The 21,344-nt window shown below is 43.7% G+C and overlaps 1 protein-coding gene and 1 long non-coding RNA gene across 7 annotated transcripts in view; one reads left to right on the top strand and one right to left on the bottom strand.

The window, feature by feature from the left end:
* Positions 1-21,344, bottom strand: part of FYN (FYN proto-oncogene, Src family tyrosine kinase) — a 142,726-nt gene that overhangs the window by 37,642 nt on the left and 83,740 nt on the right. For all 3 annotated transcript variants that reach the window (XM_080388196.1, XM_080388198.1, XM_080388197.1), the window contains 3 exons: positions 18,240-18,374; positions 2,557-2,814; positions 1,869-1,965 (listed from right to left, as the gene is read on the bottom strand). In XM_080388196.1, the coding sequence (XP_080244322.1) occupies positions 1,869-1,965; positions 2,557-2,803 (344 nt within the window). In that variant the 5' untranslated portion in view covers positions 2,804-2,814; positions 18,240-18,374. The remainder of the gene's footprint in view (positions 1-1,868; positions 1,966-2,556; positions 2,815-18,239; positions 18,375-21,344) is intronic.
* LOC308064191 overlaps positions 2,828-21,344 on the top strand; it is a 40,498-nt gene continuing 21,981 nt past the window's right edge. For all 4 annotated transcript variants that reach the window (XR_013928280.1, XR_013928281.1, XR_013928282.1 and 1 more), the window contains exon 1: positions 2,828-12,483. This is a non-coding gene — a long non-coding RNA (uncharacterized lncRNA). The remainder of the gene's footprint in view (positions 12,484-21,344) is intronic.

Below are 21,344 nucleotides of genomic sequence, written 5' to 3'. Positions count from 1 at the left end.
GGATGTGCAGGAGTGGCGGTGGGGATGCTGGCAGTGGCTGAGCGCTTCTGAGTGCTAAAGTCAGGCTCTGCGCTGAACCACCACCCCTGCAGGTACCTCTTTCCCCCAGACTGTTCTTGATATAATTTCTGACTTCAAGTCACAGGGATACTCTCTGTACGGCATTTTGGTTGTTGCTGTCCTGACACTTTTAACCCAAAGCACAAAGCAAATTTCATTTGTTGAGAGCTGGAAAAAAATATTCAACCCCCTCCAAAAAATTCCAGACAAACTAGTTTTGTGCACATCCATGCTTTCTGGTTGCAGGCAGCATTGGCAGACTCTTAGAAAAATGGGCTTCTTTCGTACAATTTCTAATGTAAGTGGAGAGAGGAAGCATTCTCACAGAAAAGCTGCTTTCTGGAGATTCCCAGCCTGGCTGTCACTACTCCAGGAGTGTGGTTAGGTCCATGTTCATAAGCAGAACTGACTATAATGGGAACTGAGCTTCTATAATCCTACAGGAAAATCAGTGGATGCTTGTTTTTTTCCTCTTGGAAAACCTTCCCCCAGGCAGTAATTACCTGCATCAAAATGCATGTACTGCAACCGCCCACACGTGGGGGAATCTCTCTGTCCCACTGGCTCCAAGTATGATTGCTCTGCAAGTCCCAGTGAGCACCCCCTGATTTCATCAACTGGCATGCATAAGGAATTTATAATCCGTGGAATTTCTTCTTGTTTCAAGTTATGGCATAGTTTGTCCAAGGTTAGGAAAGCAGCAGGCAATGTGAACAAAAATGGATGATAGGGTAAAAAAGGGTTTTTTTCCAAGTGCTAATTTAGAAGTAGAGAGGTTTTTAAACTGCTGCTCCCTCTACAAGTCGTAACTGAAGCTTCTGTCCTTTCATCTACATCAAAGCTCTTCAGCTTCATGAAATATTCCACAGAATTACCTGATTTTTATTTTATTTTTTTTTTTAACTTTAATGTATATTGAGCCAACCCCAACCCTGGAGTTATTCTATTAAAATTAACAGGAGTTGCACCAGGGATGAATCTGCCTCACTGTCACACAGTGTAAGAAAAAAAGATGCGAGCAATATCACAAAGCCTCTAGAAAGCAACATACTTGGTTGTTAACCCATTTTTACCTCTACACGATAGCAATACTGAACATAACACAGAGCCTTCAACTTTATGTTCTTAGCCAAGAAATACAAGATGTTCAGATATAGGTCAGTGGCACAGTAAGTTTTAGATGTTATTTTTAAATTGCTAAGGGATTTTTTTCTACAGGCAGTTAATAAAATTAATTCTAAGTTGATGATTTCCAGGATGGAAGTGTGATTTTCATGCCAAATGCAACCGTACAATGGTGCACTCTCACTTAACAGAACTTCCTAGCATATTCTGACTGTATCACCTATCTTTAAAGGGAAAAAACCAATGCTTTTAAACTTGGCATGCAAGTCTGGGTAACGTCTCTTTTGTGAATCAGTTTTTAGCTCATTTCTGTGTAAAGACTCTTGCAGCAGATTGCAAAGTGTTAGTACATGCCTTGCAGAATTTGCATGACTACTGGTAAAGTACAGAGCGGGTACTCTCAATTCTGAATGTGAGTTTACTCTGAAATGTAAGCAGTGAGTCACACAATTTAACACTTATTTTTGAAGTAAAGCTGCATGTGGTTGATGGGTTATTTTTTTCAATAATAAAGCCCTTTGCAAAAGTGCACTAAAAGCAATGAAAAATAAATATGCAGTAAACCCCTACACATCTTGAGTATCCAACATGAGATTTTACTAATAACATAAGCAGACAAATATAATTGTCAGCGTTGTAAGTTTAAAAATATTAAAAAGCATATTCCCAAGTTTGAAACTTACGAGCTATTAAGTATTTGAAATTTTTCTCCTTTGTGAAAACTCAAATCATCTTCTGTTCTTGCTTCATAGTCATAAAGCGCCACAAAAAGAGTTACACCTAAAGAAGAACATACATGAGTTACACCCCATGACAAAAAGCAGGAAGGAAAGGAGCCTCAAGAGATGTGGCTAAGCCAAACATAAGCTACTCTGGTTGCTGAGGAGCAAAATAAACTGAAGCCTCCTACTTTTTGGGCAACCATTCTAAAACCTCTGCTTTTATGCAGCCAGCAGGCACGCCACCCCCTTCACTCTGTACAGTCATCAGTACTTTTGGTTTGATACCTACACACAGTGTAGGATCTCAAGTGGGCAAAGGGGGTTTGAATTGAGAGTTTAAGCCCAGCCATGCCAGGTATTTCCTGTTAACTACTTGAGGTGGCTCAGAGCACACTTTCTGTTCCCTGGTAGAGGGATGAGGCAGGCAGTCAGCCAAATTGGGCATGTATATGTAATTTCTCACCCCTCAAGTGAACTAGCACCTGCAAATTAGCAAAGGTAGGGCTGAAGACCCAGCTCCACCCCTCCTTCAGTTCTTTGCACTACTTCACGCAATGACTCTTCCCAAAAGCTGCATGCTGAGACAGTCATGCCTCTGCTGTAATTATGTGACTGACACCAAGTGCTACTGAAAGACTTTGAAGCTCACCTGTTCCTCCTCTTGTACGCAGCGTCCCTGTATGAGAGGAGGAATTGACTCCACCAAACACAGTCAGTCCTTGGCCTCCTGTGGCATGGAAGTTGTTGTAGTTTGGGATTGAAGTCACACCAAAGCTAGGATAGTGCTGTGGAGTGGGATCTGTCCCATAGCGGTAGCCTGAGCTTTGAGTTAAACTGCCATCCCTCTCGTCAGTCAGTTTTGTTGCTTCTTTATCCTTACATTGCACACAGCCCATTATCTAAAATCCTAGGAGAGGAAGGAAAAGACAGGTGCTCAGATGTTGATGCTCACCAGATCTCCCCCAAACCCATGTACCATGAAGATCAAATAAAGTTCACTGCTCAAAAGTTAAGTGTTTTGAAAAAAAAAAAAAAACCCACAGTGGTTTGAATATGAACAGCAACACCCTGGAAAAAGCTCACACAAAATTTTCCTTGCAGTGGTTTCCCGTCAAGGCCTGGGGAAGGAGGTCCTGCCTGCTCTTAGCGTAGTGGCAGCTCTGTGCCCAGCCCTGCCAGGCAATAGCTCGCACGGAGGCAGCGAGAGGACGAAACCCCTCTCCCTCGCCCTTCGCCTGGAGAGCACAACTGACAGGCGAAGGACTCAGCCAAAAAGTGCAGCTGGAGGTGTTCCAGTCTGCCCCCCAAAGCACAGAGCAAGGCACTTAGCTCACAGTTCATGTTTGACCTTGCCAACTACACAAGAGCTGACTTCTCCTAAAGGCAATATAACCTTCTGCCATTGCTGGAGCTCTGCGTGACGGGCAGAGAAGCGGACACGATGAGCCGATAGCTAACACAGCACAAGAAAGTAGGAGGGAGCTATTAGATGGCACAACTAAAACAAAAGGAAGCGCCCTTTCACGCAGCATCAAACTGAAAGGTAAAACCTGCCGGTAGCAGAAGGTGGGGCTGCCAAAGGTGTACATGAGTTAAGAAACTAGAGAAAGTTCTGGACGATTTCACATGTCAAATGCAGAGCATCCCAATGTCTAGATCCCAGACAGGAGGAAATAGAGAGGGTACGGCTTGGAAAAGGTTGCTCTAAGATTTTTTAATTCTTGTAACCTCTTGTTCAGCACCCTCATGGGGCACTGACAGGGCCAGGGTTAATCTTTCTTAATTTTAGGTGCCTACCTCTCTCTAGCTCAGGGGTCCTCAAGCTTTTTAACCAGGGGGCCGGCGCGGATGCAGTGGCAGGCAGTCATCTGCGGCTGCTTGGTTTCCCCCCAACCCCCGGCGGGGGGGGGTTTCTGTAAATACCAGGGGCCAGATTGAGGACCCTGAGGGGCTGTATCCAGCCCGCGGGCTGTAGTTTGAGGATCCCTGGGCTAGGCGGAGGGAGACAGAGGGTGTTCACCACATCTTAGAAGCAGCCCTGCAAGGTTAGTCCCCTGACCTGGCATTACTTTTCATCTGTGAACTCTAACGTCTTATAATCCATGTGCTGGTGATACTGAACTCTTCCCTATTGACTTGTGATGAATCTAGACACAAAACCTGACTTTCTGATGCTGGGCATGATGAATCTGGGGAATCAGATCCTTGTCCGGATGCACCCTTCATCTGAACTGGTACGGTGACTCTTTACATATAACCTGGCACACAAACAACATACTCTAAACACTGGGGCTGGAAGAAAAGCTGTGGCAATGGATAAATCTTTAAGAAATTAGATGTACTAGACATACTTTTCGCAGAATATATAAGTAGACAGGGAGAAAATGCAGAGAACAGGAAAAAAGAAAAGTATAGTGAAGCACACTTCCTTCCTCCCCCCCATTTCTTTTCACATCTCAGCCAATATCTTCACTTAGAGTAAATAAAAAGCCTATCCTTTTTCAAATATCCTCATTTTTCTGTAGCTGCCGGGCTGGCTATTTTGTATGCCTTACCCCTACACCAACACAGGAAATTGGTTTTGACAAACTCACGGGATTCAGAAAAAGCATATTCCTCTGCTGCTAATACCTGAAAAATTATGTGGCAGCTCTCTGCTTGTCTGTGACAGTCCACAGTCTGGATACTGCTTCCTAGATCTAACCTGCCTAATTAAAAAAACCCTTCTGCTGAAGGGTGTTTTCTATGCTTTGAAATACTTCCAGTTATTCTACAAGCCTGTTCAGAAAAAACAAGCGCCATTTTAATGCGATTCCCTGAGCTGTGCTGTCTGCAGTTTGCACAAGCCTACCGTCTCCTGCTCCTCACTTAACGTAAAGGTGTCCTTTTGACATTTCTTTACTTTCCTTCCAGACACCATGTCCACTCAGCAGGGTTCCCTCACTAAAACGTTTAAGTCTCTTCACACAAACAGAAGCAGAGACTCCTGCCTCCACACTCGCTGCAACGGCTGGCGTGAGCCGGAATCCCTCAAGAAACTACAGAGACAACAGGTCAGGGGAAAGGGGTTTGCAGCCTGCAGGCTACAAAACACACAGCTGCTGCTCCTGCTGCTGGCCTCTGCTCACCCTGGTAGCTGGGTCGGTGCTGGAGGAGGGGGTGCTGTGCTGGGGCTCAAGGCTGTCCATCCCCGGGACCAGCAGTGACTCCAGGTGAGCCCACAGCGACTGTGACAGGTGCAGCTTCGTATCAGCCGTGAAAAACTGCTCACGGAGGTATCTCTGCTGCTTTTACTCATTTGATCAGCAGGACAGACTTGCTCGAGACCCTCTGTTTGGAGATGTCACTCAGAGGTGAGGTTTTCCCAGCACCAAGGAGCCCCGTGAGCAATGCGAGGAAGTGAAGCAGGACCGCGGGGAGGGCGAGGACCCCACGGGGCAATGGTTCATGTCACTGCTATCAGCACGGGCAGAGCCCAGGGAGGCTTTGGGTGGGAGAGGTGAGTCTGGGACTCACCACTTGGACCCTGCTACGTCTCTGTGAAAGCGTACCTCTGGTGCAGGGAGAGCAGAACGCAGGCAGCGAGCAAACGCTGCGTGGGAGATGCCACGAGGGAAACCCCAGCTCAAGAGAAAAGGCAGAGAGAAGTGCCGACCATCCAAACAGGGAAAAGTGAGCCCTCAAAGCAGACTGCTTAAAAGGTGCAAGTGATGGAGCATACACTTACTCACCTGAAAACAGCTAAGTGATATGCAGGCTTTACTATTTAAAGATGAATCTCAGTAGCCTTTTGTTGGCTTTCAAACTCGCCTCTGTGTGAACCTCTATTGCCTCCTCCCTTTCCCTTCCCAGCTTTACTTCTCCTCGTATTTTTTCCCATGTGTTTTTACGGGGAAAAGAAAACGAAAGAATGAAAGAGAAGAAGAGATGGGAAACATGAAATCTGGGAGAGTGGTGGGGGGAAAGGGGTTTTCTTGTTGTTCTTCACAAACATTCAGCTGAGCAGGGAAAAAAAATCCCCACTGAAATCTGGGAATATTTCACACACCAATTTACAAGTGCTGACAAGACAGCCCTACACACTTCATTTACACATTGACGAGGAAAAAGTTACAACGACAAGCCAACTGCAAAAATAAAATTGTTCAAAGTATTAATTCTGAAAGTGAAAAAACCAGGAGGTGGTATACATATGTACTGGTAGTTTCAGAAAAATAATGGTTTGGGATTTTCTTTTTACTAGGAAAGACATGAAGAGAAACCCAGAGAATTATCAGTTTCTTGATTTTTGTTTGGTTTTTGCTCTCTTTATCTTTTTGCTGGCAATGGCAGTGCACAAGGAAGGAGAATTTGATGCAAAGCGAATGACTGACAAAAGGGACTTTTCTTTCACTTGCCCTCTCCCACTTTGTCACAGTGTCTAGACAATCTGAGTATAAAAAACACTTGATTGCAGCCTCTTGTAAAATGTGACAGAGGGTGTTACATGCACTCATCTTTTCAAGCCAAGTCCCTGAAAGTTGTCTGTTCCTGGATCAAAGAAACGAGCGTCACAGGGAGCTGGCTAAGTGTGAGAGAATACATGTATGCATGTACATGCTTAAAGTGATTGTGATTTCAGCTAACTCAGGGGTTTTATAGACAATAAATATAACCTCCATTCAGCATTGGCCTTTGCGTCAATGAATGGATTCCAAAACCTAATCTCCTTCAGTACCACAGAGCAAGCTTTTAATATCCAAAAGTCTCATCTCCCTGCATGTCAGCATTTGGAGCTGTGGAAGGCTGGAGTTATTCAGCCAGCTCTGAGATCACCAAACAAAATCTGGAGCTGTTTTACACTAAACTCTCTTGAGACATGCACACAATGTTGTTCATCCAACATGCTGCACAACTTACAGTAAAGCAACAAGATTTTATTCCGTTTCCATTAGGAAAGGCAGCATTTCTCAGATGCGTGAGTTATGGGTCATGCAGCATTATCATAATTTGACACTGGTATTGTTAAAAGGTATGTAACTAGCCTAATTAAAATGAAGTTTTCTAATATGAGCAAGTTGAATTAAAGTTGTGTTTTTACGGGCAATACAAAACATGTGTTTTCATGAAAACATAAAACATTTACATGGTTTTTGAGACTTCCTTAGAGACAAATGAAAATAACCATTATTTGTCTCCTTTCTTGCCCTTGTTATATTTCTTGGACTCCAACATGCACATTGCAAACAATCCAACATCAGCCTAACCAGAATAGTAGTTTCCTCCCACATGGTGGTAACATTATTCAACAAAGATAGAAAATTAATTATATCATTATTAATTAGTTATATAGTCATAGTACCTTAATTACTTTCAGTTAGGAAACAGATGAAGGCTAAGGAGGTGTCACTATCATTATTATCGTAAATCACTCTCCTTCAGTTTTTCTGTTGGTTCTCGATACAAAATGGAAGTCAAGGCTGAAACACCCACCAAAGCCAGACATCCACTCCATTAACAGAAGTAAAAGCAGTCCTCTCTTAGCTAATCAAAGCCTAGGAAAAGTCCAGGCATACCAGGAAAATTCAATTTTTCATACATCCATTTAAAAAGTAAAAGCTCCAACATGTGGTGTTTGAAAAGCAAAAAGTATTGATAAGCCTTTGCTTAGTTTAGCTTCTGCAGTGGTAAGCCATCAGGGAAAAATGGAAGGAAGATGGGAAGAAGACTGGTGTAAATTCACTCCTTCAGAGCATCAGAAGTTTTTCCATAAGATTCTGCAGCTCACAGCTGAAACTGAATTACAGTACCTCTTCAGGACCTGCTTTTTTGAGTGTTGCAGGAGAAAGTGGGTCCTTAAAATGTTTGAGTGGGGTACAGGGAGACGCAGGGAAACGCCTGTCTATTCTGCACCCTCCTGCCCACACTGTGGCCTCTGTCCTTCAACCCCTTGTGTAGGAAAGCAGACTAGCACAGGAGAGGGCTCCAACCTGCTGAAGAGGCATGGAGCAGGTTCAGAACCAGCATGGCACATTCTCCTTCCTCTTGTTTTTTTCTGAAATGAAATTTGATGGTATATTTTTAGAAGAACTTGCTTCGGAGAAAGACATGAAAAGGAAAGGCTGGATGACTGGTAAGTGCTAACTATCTTTTCTGACCAAATCTTACAAATCTTGTCTGGAAAGCACCAGCAGGAAAGCTGAGTTAAGAAACAGTTATGTTGAAAGGGAATCAGAAGGACAAAATCCTTCAGTCTCTGTGGTGAACATGCTTGTTCATCAAACCAAGGGCTGCATCCAGCATGACCGTGAAAAATATATTCTCTAAGGGGTATCTTCTTGGTGTTTTATGTTTTGCTGAAAGCACCAGAGAACTATCAGTCTGTGGCATCAAATAAGCCAAATTTCATGAGCTACGTTAGGATTTAATATTCAAAGTGCCACATTCTGAGTTACCGTGAAGATGCAAGAAGGACAGAAAAGGCTTTCCAAGAATAAGAACTGCAAAAATTTTTCAGAGACTTTTCTGTGGAATGCCTTCTGCAGGCTGGGTAAGGGGAATAATCAACACAGAAATCTACCCTGAAGTTGAAATGTCTTACTTTCCATTAGTAGCTCCCTAGAGAGAAACGGATAGAGTACATATTTTGAAACACAAGCCTCAGACACATTAACCCCCCCAATTTTCAGAAAAGTTTTGCTCACCCACTCCAAGTTGGGCAACAAATAGGCACTTAAAACTAGTCCTATGTAGGTCAGTAATTCTCACGCTGTTTGCTTACAGCCCTCTCTTTGTCTTACATCTATGCTGATGAGAGCATTTTGGATCTCCAGAATTAATTTTGTGTCAGTTTCAAGCCAACTTAAATTAAACAGACAGAGTGAAATAGCAACACTTGTTGCATTATTTTTGCTTTTAACTATTGACTCTGGTCCCTGTTAGAGGGCTGCCTTATTCCAGCTTGACCAGTGATTCCACAGTTTTTAGGAATCAAAACCAGTCAGAAAGATACAACAAATGCCTTAAAATAATTTGAACTCCTGGGTGTTACTCACCATTTCTCAGGCTTATGGGTTGTGGGATACTATATTTATATACATATAATTTTTATACTAATGGCCTGAGCTAGAACGAATAGAATTTTACTGCAATGTAATAGATCTGGCTCAGCCTTAAAAGAAGATGGAGACTGGAGATTTGTGTAGAACATCTGCAAAACTACATGTGCACCACACCTGTCATACTGCATTAAAAAATGTAAATCAGAGAAGACACAGTACTACCACTGGATGTCCTGTGACTGTTAAAGACATGCAGAAAATCTCAGATAACACAGCGTGGTATTCCTGAACAAAAGGCCAGAAATACCAGGGCAAAACTTCAAGTCAGGTACGTATCAGGATCAACGACTGCCTTGAAACAGTGTTTTCATGAGAAAAACAGCGCTGAAAAATGTCTGGGCTGCCTTCACTTGGGTTTTGAAGAGAGCCCTTTAACACTTCACTCCCGGGTTCTGCTTTAGTGGGCCGAGTAGAAAAATATCAGCATTTTAATGGCTTGTTCATCTGCAGCAGTCAAAAGTCAGGCCACTGCCCAGTGTCAATGGACACCCATGGCCGGAGGAGTAGGAAGAGTAGTCTCAGATGAGCTCCTGCTGCCATGCTGCCGTGGCTCAAAGCAGATGCCTTCTGCAGCGCTGGAGTGCTCTCACTATTGTTTCTTGTCAGCATAAAGTTGCTTCGGAAGTCTTCTACAATGGTGGCAAGAGGGATTCAGGAAAAGGAGCAGCTCCTGCTGCCATGAGAAGAGCAGACTCTGCAAAGAGCTTTGAAGTGCCATATTCTGCCCTGCTGTTCCTCCCCATTTACTGAGTGACTGGGGATGCAGCCCTGGAAATAACAGCTTCCTGACACTACAGACGATGTTTAAGTTGTAACACATGTCTGCAAAGTATAGCACTGTGCTTGCCTTCCCTCTTTTTCCCCTTTGGGACCCGATTTAAAAGTCAGTTTATGAAAGATGAATATTTGGGCGGGTTCTTTCCCGTTTAATTTCAGCCAGCCTTGGAGGCCAGGACCAGCGAAGGGAAGGTGCGTGCTGAAGGATTTCATTGAACTACAACCAGACCCTTGGCTTCTGCCAGAGTTTGTGAGCACAGCTGTCCGTGGGGCATGGTGGGTGGCTGCTTGAATGCCAGGAAGAGCAAGCAATGAGTGCCTTTACAAACAGATCCATCGCCCTGCTGGTGGGGTATGGTCCCTCTCTGACAAGAGATTTATTACTATGTAGATATTTCATTTATTATATCTATACATCCTATTTATTACAAACTAGAGAGGAAAAAGGAAATCAGTGTTCCAGCCTGGCAGGAGGGACAATAACAGTATCCATGCGTGGTGCTCGTCTGAGGGACAGTTGTGGTGGTGGGACTCGCTGGTAGCTGGCTGGTGGGGAGGTCACCTGGTAGGGTCACAAGATTCACTAGCACCATGTGGCTGTTCGAGCAGCTGTAACCAAAAGCTCCCCAATGCAGCCAATGCAAGAAGAGGAGAAAACCCCTCCAAACTGCCCACAAAAGGACATGTCACTACCCTTTCAGTTTTCTGCAGCTTCTTTGCCAGACGAATCTGTGAATGTCATGGCCTCATCTTTTTCAAAAAGCAGTGAATTCTTTTCCACTCTCTGTGATACATTCCTTTCAGCAAAACCAAAGCAGAACAAAACATGAGAAGTGATTAAAGCAGAGTCTCACCCTGCAGCCTCTTAAAGTAACAGTAACTGAGTTACGCCTTGTACGGTCTCAGGGCTTTTATTACTCTGAAAAAACAGATGCCCTAGAAAAATGCAGCATGGGAAGATCAGTTCTGAGGAGGGGTTCTTCTGTGTTTTTTTCCTGTCCCAGCAACATCCAAATTGCACTTATAATCTGAAAGAAAGAACCTTACATACAGCTAACTTGTGAAGGAAGGCCTGCAGGTTTTACATTCATAAACTGAAAGAGCAAGTACTGCACTTAAGATTTCTTTTTGTGTGTACGTGCTTACAATGAGTTAAAGAAAGCTTTGAAATTAACAGCTAAAAGCAGCAGCTACATACAGTAAACACACGCTCACTCTACAGTCAAACCCCCCATAGGATGGGTCTGTCCTTGGTTCTTAGTAACACAGGAGAACGCCATGTAAATTCAATAGCATGATTTCAAGCTACATTCCTCCTTCTCCAGGCTGCTTGTGGTAGCTCTGTTCACGAGCAGAGAGAAGTGGGTGGATGGTCTGCATAAGCATTTTGAGCTAATGTGCCTAAATCTTAAAGTGCACCTTTTAAGTATCTGAATTAGAAAACCTGTAACAAGAGAACAACCGCTGCAAATGCCAGAATCATTTTGTCCTGGAAAGAAAAGAAGTGAAACAGTGCCTCCACTGATTTCCTCTTTTTTTCCCCCCTGTTAAGAGAACAGAAAGATGATTGCAGGTTGATTCACACTGTTCTGATCTTTTTTCTTTCAACTCTTATTTTTAGAACCTACCCAGGCACAATGCAAAATTCAAAATGTGAATCGGGATGGGCAGGGAAGGAAGCGGGGAAAGGGAAAGGGAGTGGTATAGAAGTTCTGCCTGCTGTGGAATAAGAGAGAAAGCTTTTCTCAAAAAACAAAAACCCCACTGCTGCCTCCCCACGCCTCTTTGCCCATGCACAAATGAAACTAACACCTTCTCTGCCTTGTCTGACTTCTTGACTGAAGAACTCTGAGGATGTGACAGCAAGGAAATAGGAGCAAACTGAGTCTCAAATCAGGAGGTGATTTACTTCAAGGCCATTTCAGATGCCGTTCCCTCCCAAAGGGGCTCTTATTTTACTTTAGTTGCTACTGTTAATATTTTAGAAGAAGAATTATTGAAAATCCTTATTTGTCCAATTACATTGGGGGAAAAAATACCCTCCTCCCTAAACAGGAGCAAAAATTTGCCTGTGGCCAGCTCACAAAGAAATCCCCAGTCTTCTCACCATCCCTGCAGCTGGCTTCAGCTACACAGCAAAGATGCCTACAGATAGAGACCCCAGACAAGGTGGCAACCACATGGTGACAAAGGCCAGTAAGCAACCAGAGCGCTGAAGATACCGATTACATCAGTAACAGGAAGACACGAAAACTCTGCCTACACTTACACACAAAAAAAGGTGCTACTAGTCAGATCTATTTTCTCAAACCCAGCTGTAGCCACTCTGGTTTCAGTGTATGACAGCTTGGGTAAGTATACTGGGTCTGGATGGGGTTAAGTGTCTCCATAGCAGCCCGAACCTTTCTCTGCTTTAGATTTGTGACCAAAGCAGTGCTGATAACACACCCATGTTTTAGCTACTGTTGAGCAGTGCTTGCACAGCATCAAGACCTTCTTTGTTTCTCACTCTGCCCCCGCAGCAAGTAGGCTGGGGGTTGGCAAGACGCTGGGAGGGGACGCAGCTGAGACCGCTGACCCCAACCAACCAAAGAGATATTCCACACCATATGATGTTGTGCTCAGCAATAAACGCTGAGTCTTTGGAAAGTAGCCATTGCTTGGAGACTGGCTGAGCATCGTTCTGCTGGTGGGAGGTGGTGAGTGAGTGCCTTTGCATCACTTGTTTTCCTTTTATTTCCTTTGCTTATTAAACTGTTTTTACCTCCGCCCACTAGCTTTCTCTGTTTTGCCCTTCCGATTCTCTCCCCCATCCTGCTGGGAGCAAGTGAGCAGGCGACTGAGTAGCAGATTAGCTGCTGGCCAGGTTCAACCCACCACAGTGAGTAATATGTAAGTGGTGTTCTTGGTCCAGAAAATAACTTCAGAGGCACACAGGTTAAGCCATGTTAACTGGACAGCCAAGAATTGAGATGCTGCCTGGAGATGAATTTGTCAGAATTACAAAGATGACATTACCGTCTTGTCCATTTTTAGCAGAAATTTTGAAATCTGGAAAACAAGAGAGTGGGAGGCTGAGATGGTAGTCAAAAACACTCTGGACAACGGGATGTGGAAGGAGACAGGTCTTAACTTGCATTCCCTGTTAATGCATATTAACATAATGTATGTCAATGCACACAGTCCCACCATGACACCACTAAGACCAGTGATTCTCAACTCTGTTATGCCAACTACCCTACAAACTGCAGCTTCCCACATTCTACAATTCTATGCCACCACAGGCTGCATCTGTGCTGCCAGGGATGTCTTCTAGAAGGTCTATGGTCAGTCTCACCTTCCTTTTACCCACACACAGTCCCTAGTACCAAAAAGCTGGGAAATGCTCCTACAAACAGAGATAACCTACACAGACCTGAATGGGACAATCAGCAGAGCAGGAAATGAGTAATGGGAGGGAAACCGAGGCAGAGTCCACAAGGAAAAAGTGAAGCTACCATCCCTTTCCTTGGCTTCTGCTGTGGACCAGTGACCTACAGCAAAGTCCCTCTGCCTCCAAAGGTAGATCAATACTGCTCAGCTCAGAGTGGACCCTGCAGCGTCTCAAAGCCAGTGAGGTTGCCTACATCCCACTGCTACCTCAGTGAACTCTAGGAGGTAGTACTGAAACAGATACACACGGACCTATCATAGAATCATAGAATCATTTAGGGTGGAAAAGACCTTTGAGATCATCAAGTTCAACCATTAATTCAGGACTGCCAAGTCCATCAAGTCCATGTCTCTAAGCACTGCATCTACGTGATTTTTAACACCTCCGGGGATGGTGATTCCACCACCTCCCTGGGCAGCCTGTTCCAATGCTTGTCCACCCTTTCAGTGAAGAAATATTTCCTTATATCCAATCTAAACCTTCCCTGGTGTAACTATGCCCCAAAAGGCCTACTTCTCTCTGTATCTCTCTGTCCTTCTTTTTGTCTCTCTCTGCCTCTGTCTTTTGAAAGGATACCACCATTCAAGATACTAGCAGCAGCAACAGAGGAACACAAAACAGCAATGCTGGACAGATGCCTTCTCTCCTCAGTGTGTTGTCCACTTGGTCTTTCATCAGTGGATATGGTTGTAGGACTGATGAGTTTTCATTTTTGGTGATTAATCTCACAGCCTGTCCTGACTCTTAGGTGGCTGCACTGCTTGAATTAGAATGTCACGGTCTGGAGGACAGTGACCCAACAAGAAACAAGGGACAACATCACAAGTTCTTAAAGAGTCAGGACTTAGAGTTTTAAAAAGGGGTGATGGTGGGGAAAAATCATGGGGGAAGGTCTCTTCTGTTAGCCAGAGAAGATGGGACTTAAAAAGGGAACAGATGCCAGCTAAATGCCGTGAAAAATAGACTCTGCTGGGTTGGTGAGCATTTTCCAAAGGAAGCCAGCAAACAGCTGGAGGGTTGTTCCACATTGATCAAAATACCTAAGTATCACCAAGCATATGGTAGATCTATTTTTAAGCTTTTTGTCCACATCTGAGGGCAAGTAGAAGAGATAATTTGACTTCATCATGAACCTGAGGTCATTACACATACTGTTCAGGGAATGATCTGCAAGGGATAGTCACGTGTAGTGACTCTAAGCTACAGTCCATAACCTGATCCTTCAGCTTAAAGCTACTGCAACCTCCTCAGCGCAGTTATAGGAGGTCCTGCTTTAATTCTTTATGGCCTAAGCAGGAAGTGACATTGAAATAATGGACTAAATGGAAGCTGTGGATATTTAGGCTAGGTGTCAGGGAAGAAAATCCTTTCTGTTGGCAAGGACAGCAAAACAGCCTGGAATAGACTGCCTAAAGCAATGTGAGGGCTAGACAAGTACCTGCCAGGCGTGGTACTGCCTCTGTTCGGGGGGGGGATAGGTCTCTTTCAGTGTGGTTTTTCAGTCTCTTTCAGTGTGGTTTTCTATTATTCAATGAGTGACCAAAACAGCAGATGCAAACACTTTTTAAGAGCCCTTCCCCTCAAGCCAGAGGAAGTGTGATTTCTTTATTTCTCTCACTCCCTCTTTCATTGTTTTTCAAGGTTCATATGCTTAGGAGAAGAAACTGTACTTCAAATCTGGCCTGTGAATGAAGGTACATTTGCAAAGTTCTAAAAATGCACCTGAAGATCCTGATCGCACTAAACATATTATGGAAGTTTGCCCAAGTGGACATTTGCTCAACATAGCATGCAGGATTATCTACAGTGGTGTTCTTTAACTGGTGATCCAGAGAGCACTGGGGTCGACAAATCATCATGTGGCTCACAAGCCCATAGCACATGTATGACCAAGCAAATACACATCCATTGGATGCTGTGGCAACATTTTGCTGGTGGTGTTTGAGCTCCCCACCTCACTGCCTGCACGGCCTCCCCATCTGGCTCTCTGAGCAAGAGCAGATGAAAAGCAGACCCAAATTACCAACCCAAAGTACCCCTGAGGACAGCTCCAACCATTCTCATCAACAGAATGAAAAGAGCAGTGCATGTGGAAGAGGCAGTCAACAGAGGTTTCTCTGTTTCTTTGTATTTAAGACACAAAGGCAAGAGCAGGACTGGATAGTAATCTGGAGCAGACAGGCAGGGTTTCACTGGAGGTGACTGCTTTGTGATACACCTTGTGAACTACACAACTGTCAACAATTCAGGAGATCTGGAGATCCTGTCTGGACTTCCTCCCTGTTTCCTAGCACAAAAAGACAAAAACCCTGAAGGCTGCTGAAGTTAACAACTAGGTGAACAGCACAGGGGACAGGCGTCAGATTTGCGGATTGTATTGTAAAGGGAAAGTGACCCCTTGATAGGGAACGAATGCACACACTGTAAGCCAGGCTGGCTGGGCAAGTCAGGTTAGATAAGCAACAAAAAGCACATCCAGCACCAAACCATGATATCAAGAACATTAACCAAAGCAGAGGCTGTAAGAAGATGACCCTTTTCAGTTGCCTATATGCTACTTGTGAGCATCTGAAAAAATGGATAAACTCTCTGCCTGCAGAGTAGTGATTCAAAATAATATTCCTGAAAAATAACAGCTACATTTAGAATTTTAGAATAGTAAAAGAAATAGTTGTAGCCCATTTTAGAAGTCCAAATGTAAGAGAGGAGTTGATAGGTCCTATATGTCACAAATGACGTCTGTCCGAGTGACTGACAACTTGGAAGTAGGTAATCTTGGATATCTATGAATCAAGATACACCCAAGGTGGAGTATTAGTTGGTGTCTGTTAAAGGCCACTGGAATCACTGCAGAGCACTAGGTGATGGCCTTCTTCAACACCTCTATACAAGTCTAAAACCCCCTTGTGTTATATATGCTGGAGACTTTATGTTACTAGCACTAAAACATGCTATACTTTCCAAAAGGCTATGAATGACAAGGTACTAACTCCTAATTTAAAGGAAAGACCAGCCTTCCTAACCCTGCGAACTAAAGCCCTTGCCAGTTAGCCAAGTGAGTCATATACAACATATGTCTTGCAGCACCAAGGAGACTGGAGAATTCAGGGGCAGTTCACAGGACGATGACCACAATGTGAAAAGCTTGTGGGATGTAGCTAAACTACCACACCACGCACAGCAGTACCTGCTGACTTGCTCCCTGCCCCAGCCGGGGACAGCAACAGGCAGGAGCTGCAGTGCCAGCAGGAGCTGCAGGGCCGGCACAAGCACAACTTATCACTGGCTGTATGATGTAGCTACACCTGAACTGCCTGTGAGTCATACGCGGTTTAGCAGAGGAGCCGGACGATCCTTGTTCTGGACTTTGTTTCAGTAGGGAGGAAATGATCACAAACCAGAAGGTTACTGGTTGTTTAGACTGCAAAGGACTGCCTGACTTTCTGTGCAAATAACTAATGATGTCTGCAACCAAATCCAGACCAGTAAAATTTTATGTGGTATATGAACATACACTCATCATACATACACAAATTTAAATCACAATGCATGCTTTCCGAAAGGCAATTTCACAAAACTATAGCAAATGGGAGTCAAATCAGCCTGAAGATAGAATGTACAGAAAGTTGCTGATGTCTGCAAACGGTTTAAGACATTTCCTAAATGCTTACAATGTTACAACCATGAAAAGAAGACTGAGCTAGATAAAAATAACACACAACAAACCCCACCAACAGCTGGGTTTACCAGGGAAGTGAAAAAAACATATAAAATGTTATATACAAAACTGACACATGAAGGTGGAAAGGAGAAAAGATAATAATGAGTAAAAAAGCTAAAATAAAGATTATATAGAGGAAGAAAGAAGATACTGGGGAAAACTAAGGCAGATAGAATCAGATATATATTTTTTTATTTTTCTAAGCAGATTATGAAAAATTAATCCTGAACAACAAAAGTGGTACAATCCTTCATAACAATACGCCAGTGGCAGAAGTTATTTAATAAATATTTCTGATTAGCACAAGGTAAAAGGCGGGATGATCTGCTTATGATGATGAAATAACTTCCCACGACAGCAGCCCCTGGAGAGGGGACATGAAGCAGCAGATACATGATTCTAGGTGTTTCAGACTAGTTGCATGAAATAAGCTTGTCTCGGAAGGTTTTAGAGAGCTAGCCTGGGAGCTGCTACTGCTGCATCTAAAGCAGTTCTGGGCCCCTGGGGAAAGACCAGGGGCAGAAAGAAGGCTCACTGGTTAAGAAGAGTAAAAAGTAGTTACAGGCCAGTTGGCTGAGTTTCCAGTATTTTGCATAGGGCAGAATAACCAACAGAGGACTCAATTAATAAAATCCTAAAAAAAAAAAAAGCAAAAAAAAAAAAGCTCTACAATTACGGTCAATCAACTTGACTTTAAGGAAAACAGATTCTGTCAAACTAATCTGATGTCATTTCTTGTAAAAATTAAAAGTTCACTTGACAAAGGCAGCATTGTTGACACTATTACAAGTCTAAGTCATTTGACTTGTTCTGTAGAACATCTTTATGAGGAAACTGAATGCTCTGAAGCTTGTATAGAGTGACTTCATCTGTACATGAAGAGCAGGACTCCATAGGTGTAGAGCACTGTATGAGGTCAGGCAAAAATCTCAAATGTGTTTAATACTGAAGTCAATTCTGAGTCCACAGTCATATTAAAAGTTTTCAAAACTTGATAAACGAAGGAAGCCAAAGTGTAACTGTAAATGGGAAACTATTTATTAGCAAACAGATTGGTTCTTCTTGGGTTCCCATAGGTATTGGTGATCATCCCTTTACCATTTAATAGCCTTCTCAGCGATCTGCATTACAGTTAGATAGGATACTGAGGAGAGCAAAAAAACCAACCAAAAAACGATGAAAGGACAAACCTGACACATAGCATCTGGGGTCTGTCGAAAGATGGGAGAAACCAGTTTAGGTGTTTATAAGGACAAGTGCAGGATCACCTTATTAGAATAAAGAATACAGGTGGTACTTACAGGATGAGAGGGAGAGAGAGGACTCTATCCTCCAAAGCAGAGACTGAATGTGAGTCCGGGGATCCTGGGAGGCAATCAGCTTGACATGAATTCCCCACGCAAGGCTGTGGCCAAAAGGGCTAACGTGAGCCTCAGCTGTACAAACAAATGAAAATCAAAAGATGAGTAGGTAGGTTAACGTGACGCTGTATTTGGCTCTCATTCCTCTGCTCCGTGAATAACTTATCAGGTTCTGCTGCTCCATTTTTCAAATGAAGTGTTGGAAAAATTGGAAGAGTATTCAGGGGAGAGAGATTAAAGCACTGAAAACACTAGGTAGCAGAAGGGTTTGATACAAACAGAAAGCTTAAAGGGAATTTTGTTATTTTGTTCACAGTATAGGAGCATTCATATGGGGAATAAATTTGGTGACAGCAGGCTCTAATCTAGCAAAGGTGGAAAACACACTGGAACTGAAAACTAATCCAATCCAGACTGTGAACAGGCAATTTTGGTTTGCTTTTTCAGCAATGGTCTGTTATGGGCAATTAACCAGTAATTAACCCCTTACACCACAGGTTGTGATGTACTGTCCATCTCTGCAAAGTTGTGAAAATAACTGTGCTTGATTTAAAAAGGATGTCCACCCATGCAGCTTGGGTTATCAGGCATGAAGTAGGAGCTCCTGCAGGTGAGACCTACTGCCTGCATAAAGCTGGAGCTCTGGTGTGTGATCACAGCATCGGACAGTGCTTTGTGTTGGCATTAAGAAACACTCCTACCCCTTCCAGGAGAGTAATCCTGGCCACCTTCTGGCTCACGGCCTGCAAAATGTCTCCAGAGGAAACCCTAAACTTTTGGGGCTGAGGTGCCATCTAAGTACGGATGACACCAAACTGTCTGCCTTCTGCAGGATCTGCAGGAGCCATCTGAATTCCCAGCACCTGGCTCCACACAAAACCTCACTGTGCAAAGCTCCTCACACTGAAATGCCAAAGAAACAACTTTCAGGAAACCGATGGGTTATTACAGCTCTGCCACTGACACAGCACCTGTGATCCTTGCTTCAGCAGTTCACTTCATCTGCTGCCTGCTGCTGGGATCTTGTCCCAGGGATCTGCCTGGGATCCCATTGCCACAGCCACAGAAGGTGACCTCAGAGAATTAGGCTGAGGGAAGGAGTCCTCCACACATCAGAGATTTTTCTTCTCCCACCTGTACCCTTTCAGGATGAACTGGTGGGCTAGCTTCCTTCTTCAGGAAAACAAGCTAGTGCCTTTAAGCGGCGTGAGTGGACATGAGCACCACTCCTGCAGGCACCTCCCAGCTCACCTGGGATATCCACGTCTTCTCCTTCCCCTTCACCCTGCCGAGGGATCTTGGGTGCTGCCAAGAAAGCTTTGGGCTCTGGTTCCAAGGATGGGGTCTGGCAGGTGGGCTCCTAAGGACCACATACTCGGTGGGGGGCCCTGGCTACTGACTTGGCTTCATCCCACAGCCTGCCAATATTTAAGTTTGGTGGTTTTTAAGGATGCAGTGCAAGCTTTTGTCCATGCTGTCTGTCTTAACCTGGGCCTTTGGCCAGGAAGTATTAATCCTGTCAATGTGCAGGAATGGGGAAGGCTGGCGAGTGTTTGATTTGTGCCGGTTGCTGGCATCAGCTCATTTTAAGCTTCTGGAATGAACCACTTACAACTGAATGCTGCAGTGTAAATACTGCAAATGAAACAGATAAAATAATGTCAATTACTTGAGCTCAGCATCGGTTCACATATGCCACTCCAGAGATTTAAAAGGCATTATTTCATACAAACATCTAATTACATTTAATTATGAGCCTACAGGTATTTTTCTCTTCAGCAGGTGGGGAAAATGTTGTGTTTTTCAAACTTACAGTCACTTCCAGTAAGTGATTCCCACTAAAACACAGCATCCATAGCATAGCAGAATCTCAGTGCTATGTTACAAATGTGAAAGAAACATCCCATCTTAAGGAAACTTTTGTAGTGCAAGACTTCTGCAGAGTGAACTAAAGCAAGAAGGCTTGTGAAAATTTTAGGGAGCAAAAAGGTCTGTCCAAGTGTGGTGTATATACACATATGCACATGCATTCACGCACACCCCACCACCTGGTCTCTGCTCTGCCTGGTATTCCTACCAACAGATCTTGAGACTCAAAACTGTGGTTGGCAACTCTTCAGTCGCTAAAAAAGCTAAAGTTTTGGTAAAGCTGATCAAGAGCAAGTTTCAGAGCTACTAATAAAAGATGACTTGGAGCCTGCTGAAGTACAATTTGCATTGTGCATTTTTGTCTTAACACTTCCTGTTCTCCTGGGTGCATTTTTCTCCCTCATCCTCTTGCACAACTCCAGCTACATCCAACAGCATTAGGATGTTCTGTTAAGCAGATGTGCACCTCTGCTTTTAAGCTTTGTAAAGGCTTGCTTATGTCAAAAGATGGACCATCACAAAGATCACATAGGCTAGATTCCACAAAATTATTTTTACAGATGAAGTAACTGTGGTAATCGCCTGAAATGTAAATGAAGCAAACAGCTTCTATGGATTTTAAAAATCTTTTGATACATGGATTTAAAAAATCTTTTTGAAATGTTAAGAAATAAGTTGGATGCAAGGCTTGTTATTTTACCCCAGACACACAGAGAAAGAATTAAATGGGAGAATGTGAGACTTAATCATCCCATCTGCCTTTGTAAGCCACCCAGACGAGACGCAGAAATGCTAGGGAAGTTAATGCAATGAACCCCAGAAGTGTCACTTTCACAAATCTCAAGAGGCATCATTGACCTGAGGCTGGCTGCAGTTTCTGCCCCAATTCCAGTTTAATGTATTCCAGTTTGACCCTCCAGCGACAGTGCTGCTGGAGAACACGCTAAGAAACAAATGCAGGCAATTGCTTTGACATAATTCTTTTGGACGCAGGCAGATCGAATGTGCTGATGTCAACAGAGACCAGAAAAAAATTTACCAGATCTCCTTTCCTCACTGAAGAAAACAATAAGAGAAAACAAAGCACAACCCAAAACCTAGCCAAACACATGCCTGCCTCTTAACAGCAAAACTAATACAAGCTGCCTAAGAAAGGCAGAACCAAGACAAACATTT

The sequence above is a fragment of the Falco punctatus genome (assembly GCF_963210335.1).
Source record: "Falco punctatus genome assembly, chromosome: 5".
Taxonomy (NCBI): domain Eukaryota; kingdom Metazoa; phylum Chordata; class Aves; order Falconiformes; family Falconidae; genus Falco; species Falco punctatus.
Note: the sequence above shows the minus strand (reverse complement) of the source record. Positions and strands in the feature narration are given on the sequence as shown.